The sequence below is a fragment of the Strongylocentrotus purpuratus genome, unplaced genomic scaffold, assembly GCF_000002235.5.
Source record: "Strongylocentrotus purpuratus isolate Spur 01 unplaced genomic scaffold, Spur_5.0 spur5_scaffold_12, whole genome shotgun sequence".
Lineage (NCBI taxonomy): Eukaryota > Metazoa > Echinodermata > Echinoidea > Camarodonta > Strongylocentrotidae > Strongylocentrotus > Strongylocentrotus purpuratus.
The window spans coordinates 3,293,580-3,303,871 of NW_022145597.1; the positions used below are offsets into that span (position 1 = coordinate 3,293,580).

Here is a 10,292-nt window from a genome sequence, read left to right on the forward strand (position 1 = left end):
CATTAGACTGTGATGGGACATTTACTGTATCTGAATAATGATCTACCACTTAGAATTAGACTGGTTTCATTAGTTATTACCTGTAGAAAAGCCTTGGAAGAAAAAAAATCCCCCTTTTCAGTATGTAATTGTAAGATTGTTTTTCTAATTACATGTATTTGTGTAATTGTAATTTACTGTAAGCGCTTTGGGCCTTATGGAAAAAGCGCGGTATAAGTAAATATCATAATAATTATAATAATAATAATAATATGGGGTAACTCAAAAATGCAACGAAATTGAAATTGGTAACATCTGTAAAGTGCTTCATATCTCTCTGAATGATTTCATAGATCAGTAGGTGATATGACAGTGGTATCCCCAAACGTTTGATAAGGGGGCGACGGTCGAGCTTTCCCTTTGTGATGGGCCTCTAATAATATGTTGATCGTGTATATATGTGTGGTAGAGTGAGAGAAGGGTGGAGAAAATGCCAGGTTGTTTTATGTGAGATGTCGGGAAACAGTCTCAATTTACCTGTACGTTTATGAAAATTATCTAACTAAACATCATTGCAAATGTTACGTAATGGATGTTAGATTTTTTTATATTGCAGTATATATTTTCATTTTATGGTGCTTTTATTTGTATGAAATGAGATCAGCTTTAATATTTTTACGTTAAGTGCTAGTCCTGTTAAGTGAGTGCCCAGCATATTGTTAAATTTCGTAACTGTGTTATTCCTTTTTTTGTTGCATTCGTACAAATGAAATGATAGTAAGTCTTCATGTTAGCCTGAAAAGTAAGATAAATTATTCAAGGGGGGGGGGGGAGGGAGGGTAATTCAAACATTAAATGTATGTCTGTCTGTAGCTTAAAAGCTGAATATTGGCAAATTAGTCTTTACAGCATATGTTTTTTTGCAATCAGAATTTGTATATATATTTGCTGTTTTAACAGGACATCTATATAACCCTAAATGATACACTAATAGGATATCATGAAAACCGGTATGATACCCTAACCCTCAAACTAACCCTTACCTTAAATTCCAACTTTTTTTAGCTAATTAAACTAATGAGTAATGATTAAACCTATTCTTTCTTGGGAGGCCTTTAGGTTTCCTCTGCCTACAAACGTACGTAGAGGGCAGTAATTCTATTGTTTAATCGTTAACAGGACACGAAAATGTCCTGCTAATGACCATGTCTACTTGATAGACATGTCAAATTATAAATAATGCTTTTTCGATCAACATTTTTTTTCCTATAGTGCTGTGAGTTGGTAAAACTCGTCCTGCACGGCCAAAGTTTGTACATGGATGAGCGAAGACTCTTTTTAATTTGGTGATTACGTGTACGTGTATGGAGAGTAACATACCTCTGTACCTCTAAGTAATCAATGTTACTGTGTACAGTCGTAATTTTTTCTTCTTCTTTCCACTTAAATTCTCTCTCCAATGTATAGAGTTTAAAAATTGTTTACACCAGAATGGGCGGATTGCCTGATTCTTCAATTATAGTTAAGTGCATGTGATTGACAGTACGAATCAGAAATTGACTTTTTGTTGAAACAGTCAGGCAAGCACTTTATGTATTCACTTGTTGCGTTCGACGGCTTTTATTTTGCCCATTTCATTTTAGACATGTATAATTATTGGGCTATTGCTTCTCATCACACATTCATACACAATTGTCTTACACCAAACATTTAATTTTAAGATGTTACAGTTTTGAAAGAGCAACAAGGTGGATTTTGTATCAATTTGATATAGGTTTTATGAGTCGACCCGTGCTATTTGAAATTAGCAGTCTCTGCAATCACGTAAACGTTTAACTAAACAATTTGATGAATTCAAATTAAAGGGGGTCTAAACGACCTCCCCAATGTTCGGTAGGAGCATAGCTTCGTTTTTATACATGTACTTCCAATAATTAATAACAACCCTGTGTACAGGGGCGTACGCAGGGGGGGGGGTTTTGGGGGGTTCAAACCCCCCCTTTTGTATTTTATGTGTGTAAACCCCCCTAAAAAACCTAAAACCCCCCCCCCCCTTTGGAAAAAAAAAAATATGCCCACGGCTAACATAAAAAGGTGACCTTCCCCCCCCCCCCCCCAACGAAGAAAAATGTCAAATTTTCAAATTTCGAGACCAAAAAAATAAAAAAAAAGTGTCCGCTTACCCCCCCCCCCCCCCCCCCCCCCCCCCCCCTGAGCGACTTTTCGGCTGGCTGAGTCGTTGCGATTTTTTTTTGGACTCCAAAAAAAAAAAAAAAAGTGTCCGCTTACCCCCCCCCCCCCCCCCCCCCCCCCCCCCCCCCCCCCCCCCACTGAGCGACTTTTCGGCTGGCTGAGTGGTTGCGATTTTTTTTTGGACTCCTTAAAAAAAAAAAAGTGTCCGCTTACCCCCCCCCCCCCCCCCCCCCCCCCCCCCCCCCCCCCCCCCCCCCACTGAGCGACTTTTCGGCCGGCGCGATTTTAAATTTTTCGGGATCAAAATATTTTGGGCCCGATTTTAAAACCCCCCCCCCCTTGAAAAAATCCTGCGTACGCCCCTGCCTGTGTATATGCCCTGAGACATGCATTTCATCTACAGTTGGCATTCTTTATCTGATACATGACGTGACAAATGTTATGATGATTATTACGGCAATCTTAACAGCTAGCTTTTCTATTTCTCATGTTCGTTGTGCCTCGTAATATAATGTTTAGTTTGCCTTGACGGCGATATAGGGTGCTTCTCATTTTTATGTAGCAAATTAATATCCTATTTTGAACATTGTTGATGTATAATTATTGTGAAAAATATATATAACGAAATACAATTGGTATTGATTATTGAAATGTGAGAGAAACTTTGAATTCGCACCTTACAAGTTTTTGTCTAAGTTACCAAACAAACTCCTGTAATTCATCACATTCTTATTGATCATTAGTAAATATGTAGTTTCATTATTTTGATGTAGCCTGAGTGATAGGGGAAGAGACATGGTGAAGACAGGAGACAAGAGATTTGATAAGCAGGAAGAAAGAGGGGCAGAGAGAGAGTGGGACAGCAAGAATAGAGAGAGAGAGAGAGAGCGAAAAAAAAAGACATACAGAGAAAAAGTAGAGACAGAAAGATGAAGAAAGAGTCATTTTTTTTTTTGAAAGTCATGTTACTACTCGTATCAATCAGCTGACGATTCTGACAGTAAGCTCCTAATCCTGACTAACAGAGAAACTTCTCACATCATAGTGTACCAGTGTACAATGCATGTAAGATCCTTTAGTGGCTCAAGGAAAAAATTTAAGGACACGTACCCTGCAGGCATCCTGAAAAGGCTTTGGGATTAAACCCACATCATTTGGTAAATGTGCTAAGAAGGCGCTTCAACTTTAGAAAAGCACAGCATTAAAGCAGTAGAGACCAAGTAGACAACACGCCAAGTTGGGCAAGCAACATGCTCCCAACCCAAGACCGTTTGGTACTGTGGACTTGTCCTCACTGCTAAAGCCCCCATCACACCGAACTAGTTCTTAATACGTTCTGGAAAATGTTGCCAAACATGCTCAAACTCTGTGCGAACGGAGTTGAACGTAGTATTTTAAGAACTTCATGGACGGGTTTGGACTGGCTATACGGGAGAGTTCCCTAGAACTTTGAGCCTGTTCAAAATTGTCCCCGTCCTGCGATTAGATGGAGTGACAACATGCTTAAAACGGGGAGAACGTACTACAAACGGACTGATTGCCGTACTATGAACGGAATCGCCGTACTACGATCCTACTAAGAATGTATTACAACGTGCTGTGATCAAGCATCAATTAGCAGCAGCTAGGCCCCCATCACACCAAACTAGTTATCACTACGTTCCGGAACTGTCCTAGAAAATCTTAAAAAACGGGTAATGGTCGAATGTAGAAGGTGTAAATAATGTCTATGATACGGTCCTAGACCGTTCATAAACAGTCTTCAATACGTCCATCTCGTCTGTACCCCGTCACAGTCAGTTTATATCAAGTTCAGATTGGGTAAATTTGCCGTTTCCAAGCAGTCCAGGCCCGTCCGTAATCAGTTTAAACAAGTTCATAACTAGTTCTACCTCGTTTCCAATACGTCCAGCTAGTATGTAACACGTTGCTAGTAGGACCGAAGTACGGCAATTCCGTTCGTAGTACGTCCATCTCGTTTTAAGTACGTTGTCAGTCAGTCTAATTGCTGGACGGGGACAATTTTGAACAAGCTCAAAGTTTTAGAGCACCCTCCCCGTCCATAAAGTTCTTAAACAGATCGTTAACAGTTGCTTCTACGTTTACTCCGTTCGCACATAATTTGAGCACGTTTGGCAACATTTTACAGAACGTAGAACTAGTTTAGTGTGATGCGGGCTTCACTTGAATGTCTTGATTTGCACAGCTTGAATCGTTCAAGTTAAACGGGAATAAGGAATGGCAAGAACGCGCTGGGGTATTATAACCCTTGAGCAAGGACGTGATTTCACACGCTCTAGTAAGGCGTTCGAACGCACTAAGAACGAGATAACGACAAGCTGAACTGTCTCTGAACTTGTTTGAATCGGTTTAGTTGTATTGGGAATGAGGTAGAACTAGTTAATAACGGGTATAAACTATGGACTGGCTTGACATGCCTGGAAATGGCAAATATACTTGATATGAACTGACTGTGGACGGGGTACAGACGAGATGGACGTATTGGGGACTGTTTATGAACAAACTGGGGTCGAATTATAGACATTATTCACAAATTCTACTCCGACCACAACCCGTTTTATGATTTTCTAGGACGGTTCCAAAACGTAGTGAGAACTAGTTTGATGTGATGGGGGCTTTAAAGAAGAATTCGTGGCTTGCATTGGCCTCCCTAGCGACCTCTGAACCCACAAACCTGGTTGACCACATGTTGATTCTCTCTTGAGAGAACGACAAACAACACAATGATATGATCATACGTCATAATCTCAATTCTAACATATAAGCTCTGACTGAATTCCAGCTTACATACCTACACAGACTTGACTGTACTCTCCAGCCATCTGTTGTAGAGTGCTGCGCTCAGGATGAGTAGTCATTCTCCGTGATTTCACTGCCATCGAATCTTTTACAAATTTACAAATTGCATAAAGAAGTTGGTTTTTATAGAAATACTAGGCACTAAGAGGTTAAGAAGACACATTATAGGATATGCATTTTGTTAAAGTCATCTCACTATCTTTATATTTATATAATATATTCACATTGCACATAATTTTGACTTGTGTAATATACCATTTCTTGCATCATTTTGAATTTCAAAGAAACCAACAAGAGACCAAAATACTGCTGCATCTTTGCAACACCGTTTGCATGGCATTAGGATGCGTCTGTCACACGAGCGGCAAATTTAAGGTGTGGATGCATAAACAGCCTGTGCCCCCATAGGGTCAGGTTTTAAACCTAATGAGCACACCTATGAGCCAGAAGCTGTCAACCTTATTTCAATCACGGCACCCTTTTTCAGAAATAAAAGGTTCCGCGTCACCCCAATCCCAAATTCATCACAGAATATTACTTGTACATGACCCTGAAACTTATCAAGTGCAATGTACATTACTACGGGCATATTTGTTTCTATTTATTGGGAGCGTCGAAGCGAGCAAGCCCCCAAATTTATATCTTTAATATATAAAAAAAACTAGTTTGTAATCTTCAAACTAAATATGATACATATTAAAGTATGAAGACATCGATCCAGCCGCCAAATATACATAAATATGAGGATATTCGGGCAACGTAAAGCCCGGAATTATCCCATTTATACTAAATGTTGCGAGCGAGTGAAGCAAACTAGCAGTAAAATGTAATTTTTATGTAAAAGATAAAATATATCAGAGCACTTCGCTCTCAAATAGAAGGTTATCCGAACACATTGTTAGCAAATATGGAGCTATTCAGGCACTTCGCTGCTTGAAATCATCGTGTTTCTAAATAATGCGAGCGAGTAAAGCGAGCTAGGAAGAAATACCCTTTTCTATCTTTAAAATGCTTTTTCCTCAAAAAAATGACCTAAACTAGTAGTATGGTGTTTCACGAAATCGACGTAACTCCCAAATAATTTTGTGATGTAAATACATTTTTCTCGCGGCACCCCAGCTGAAAAACGCTAGTATATACACATGGTCAATAAGAGAGGACGTTGTTTTAGGATTGAAGGACACCACCTTTTAACCTCAAGCAGATGTGCGGGGATAAGACAAAAGAACTGAAACGAGGTGATCAAAATAGGGAGGAGATATTGATTCATATCGGTGGCCGGGAAAAAACAATTTCCTAGACTATGTGATCAGACCAATTTTGAGGAGATGAAATAAACAAGTTCCGAGCATTTCAAGTGCGCCCCTAAATGTACAAGCGGGTTCTAAATAAAACTACGATCCCCAGGAAAATTTCCCCTGGGAGAAGAAAGCACTAGAGTAAAATATTAACCTAATGCCTTTCACGGCGAATGTGACATGGGGACCCTTAAAACAAGGGAGGAAGGTCTAGCCTATGAAGCACCCCCACTTTGAGTCTTCAATTCAATTTCAATTTCAATTTCAATTTCAAATTTATTCATGTTTCCAACAAAACATTACAAATCAATTATAAGCATTTAAAACAAATTTAAGAAATACATGTTGGAAACAGAGGGGTCCACTAAAAAGCAATGCTTGTACAAGTTTGAACACCTCAAATGAAACTTAGGAATAATGAGTAATTAAATTAACTAATCTGTAACTACAAAAGGAACTACAAAATAGGGGAAAGAAAAAGGGGGATGCCAACAGAGACGAGAAAGGGACAAGACAATACTTTACACGACAAAGATAGAAGAAGACGGTCATAATACAAAGAGTAGGGCTGCCATAGGAACGTGTCCCTCTTTATCTGGATATTCACTACTGCTTAGTCCCATTAGTATGGGCATTCGTGGGACTTGTGTATTTAGGAAAAAAATAACTTTTAGCAGGGACGTTTTCCCAAAGGATCATGATTCCCAATGTCCGTAATTCTGAAATAGAAACTGCCCATGCGAGGGGGTTTGGATTACCGAAACTTAAAAAGGGTTCATTATTCAGAATCAATGTTCGTTTTTTCCAAAGGTTCATAATTTTGTATTTAAAACAGTGTACATAATCCCGAAAATGAAAAATGTTTCTGTATTCCAAAGGTTCGTAATTTAGAAATCGGTGAACGGGAAAAAATAATTTTCTAAACTAATAGGGGGTTCATATTTCCGAAAATAAAATAAGGTTTATTATTCAAGCTCAAGTTCAAGTTCAGTTTATTCAATTCCAATAAAATATACAAAACAGAATACAATCATGACAGAATAAGAGTATAAGTCGATCAAAAATACAAAATAAGGTAAAATTATAAAACTATAAAGTGATACATCAGATAACAACATAAGATAGAGCATTCAGAAACAAGGTTCGTTTTTCAGAAGGTTCATAATTCTGAATTTGAAACAAACTACATAATTCTGAAAATGAAAAAGTTTTCGGTATCCCAAAGGTTCGTAGTTCAGAAAAAAGAGGCCTCCATCTAGGTTATATGTCACCTTTGAAGTTACGAACCTTTGGGATTGTAAATCATATTTGATTTCGAAGTTAGGAACCATTGAATTACAGATGTCTCATTTTGATTGACTTAGATATTAAGGGCTTTTTATCATTCATCATATTATCAAACATTTCTATTAAAGAGATTTTAAAATCTTCATATTTGATGTCATTAAGCCCAACATCAAACGATTCATTAGATGTTTGAATGGCTATTGTTTCGCTGACGAAACTGATTTTCATTATGTTTTTTGATTCGCAGATACCGTTACGTAATTCAGTGGTCAACGTGTACGTACGTATGTGCTAATTAATGTAAAAACCGGCAGAGCACTATTGGGGTTTCATAGAGGTGACATCTTGCGATGTTCGCCTACTAATTTTTCGTGCAGAATGCCTCATTTCACAATGAGATAATTCGTATTTCAACAGTATATCCTGCCAAGAAGTGAGTACAGCTTGGTGTGAATGTGTTTTTAGAATGTTTTATGCAGACATGAAATTATGGATGTTTTCTTATTTGTTTGAAACGAAATGGAATTTCGCTCAGTGAAAGTGTACACGTGTAAAGTTGATAGTCTTGTGTGCAGAGCATTTGATATAAAGTAGATATTTGACATGTATTTGATACATTGCTAAGAATAAGCTGTATATAAATATTAAAGGGCATTATTTTCAGGGTTTATTGTAGCACTCTTGTATTTACAATTTACAGGGAAAAGGCTGATTTGGTGGTTTATTTATGGTCGTTTTGATAGACTTTCAATTAATCATTGGTCTGAATTAAGACTAGCTTTTGGTATTGCACACGGAGCTTGTTGTTGGCTTTTCAACTACACTAGACCCTAAGTCTTACAAAAGGGAATTTTAGGATATCTGTTATATTCTGGTGAAGCTATTTTATGACATTCGATGAAGTCATTTAAAGGAATTTCTGTATGGGTTTTAGTATGAATATCAGTGACTTGAAAGTTATGTCACATTTGTTATGAAAGTCAATAGAAATCATTTGACCTTGTGTTGTCATTCATAAAACCTGAATGTTGAATAGGGGTATTTGTAGGAATATTATGAAACATATATAAGATGCCATTTTGGTCATATCTATATTTAAATTAGTGCCTAATTATTCACGAGAAAAGGGATATTCAGGCAGAATTGCATTTTCTGTTATAGAAGTTACATTTATACTTCAAACTGATATGAATGAGTCCAGTTGACTTATGTATTTATGAATTCTTCAATTTGTTCTTTCAGATTGAATAAAATCAGACTACGGTCTTATACGATTCCAAGCGGGATATTCTGTGTGGCTGAGTCATCTTTCTTACGAGCAATCCAACAATTCAATTTCCTACTGCTAACCTGGGATACGATAGGAAAGATGACGTCGACTGATGAAAGTAACCTGAAGTTCAAGCGAAGGGGTGCCAAGTCCAGATTCACGAGATTCGGCAAGGCTACAGAGCAACTGATAGATGGCGGCCGAAGTAGGGCGGAGGCACAGAAATCCTTCGAGAAGTATGAGCAGGCATACCATGAAGTGGAAGATGCTCATGACAAGTTTACTATGACCATCAAAGACGAAGCAGAGTATGATAGAGAGGACGTCTGGGTGGAAGATGTTCAGAATGATTTCTCGAAGTTACAGTGCAAGTTCATTGACTACGTCAAGGTTGATGAAAGTGCTTCGTAAAGTCCTACAGGGGAAGACACCACGGTCAGTGTTCTTCCTGGTCATCAAGGATTTGCTCAGGAAAGCATGAGCCACTTCAAGATCGAAAGACCAAGGCTCCCAAAGTTCAGTGGAGACATCCGTGAGTACTGCATCTTTAAGTCAGATTTTGAACATGTCATAGGTAGCAGATGTAGCTCCAGAGATGCTATGATGATTCTTCGTTCATGCCTTCAGGGCAAACCACTGCAACTTATCCAAGGTATTGGACAGGACTACGCGGCTGCCTGGGAGCAACTAGATACCATTCATGGGGATTCTAGATATGTGGCGGACACCATCATCAGCGACATATCTAAGTTTAGGCCACTGAAAGAGGGTGAAGATGCCAGGTTCTGCGACCTGGTCCATCTGGTAAGGAGAAGCTTCAACACCCTGAACGAGATCGGGAAGCAGAACGACATGAACAACAGTCACATGCTGGCCATAATAGAGAGAAAGATGTGTCCAGATGATCGGAGGTTATGGTTCCGAGACCAAGATGGCAGTTCGGAGACGACTCTGCATTCTCTAATGAACTGGATGGCGAAGGAGATGCGAGCTCGCATGAGGTCATCAGCTCCTCTTCGTAGTGAAGCCAAGTCCAGCATAGTGAACATGGTCTCCACGGCAGAGGAGAAACCATCCATGAACCAGTCCACAAAGGAGTTTAAGTGCTGGGTCTGCAAAAGTTATACTGGACATTGGACAGATCAGTGTAGGGATTTCATCTCCAAATCGGCACCTGAACGATGGGAGATGGTAAAGAGCAGTCGTGCCTGCTACAGCTGTTTGAAGAAAGCTGGACGAGACCACGTGATGAGTAACTGCAACAGGCGACGCCGTTGTAGTGAATCCAGGAACGGAGTGCAGTGCACATGGTATCATCATCCGTTACTTCATACTGAAAGGAGCATAGTTGAGGAAGGAGGATTGGTGAAACAAGTGGGAGTAGCTACGGTCATTGCAAATGAATGTCTCCTTCCCGTGACGATAGTGGATGTGATATCTAAACG

The 10,292-nt window shown here is 39.1% G+C and overlaps 1 protein-coding gene across 1 annotated transcript; it reads left to right on the forward strand.

Moving 5' to 3' along the window:
* Positions 1–7,775: 7,775 nt before the first annotated feature.
* LOC115922571 lies at positions 7,776–9,794 on the forward strand. Its single transcript, XM_030981615.1, has 2 exons — positions 7,776–8,010; positions 8,820–9,794. The coding sequence occupies exon 2, from the start codon at positions 8,947–8,949 to the stop codon at positions 9,256–9,258; it is 312 nt and encodes a 103-aa protein (XP_030837475.1). The 5' UTR covers positions 7,776–8,010; positions 8,820–8,946; the 3' UTR covers positions 9,259–9,794.
* Positions 9,795–10,292: the final 498 nt, after the last annotated feature.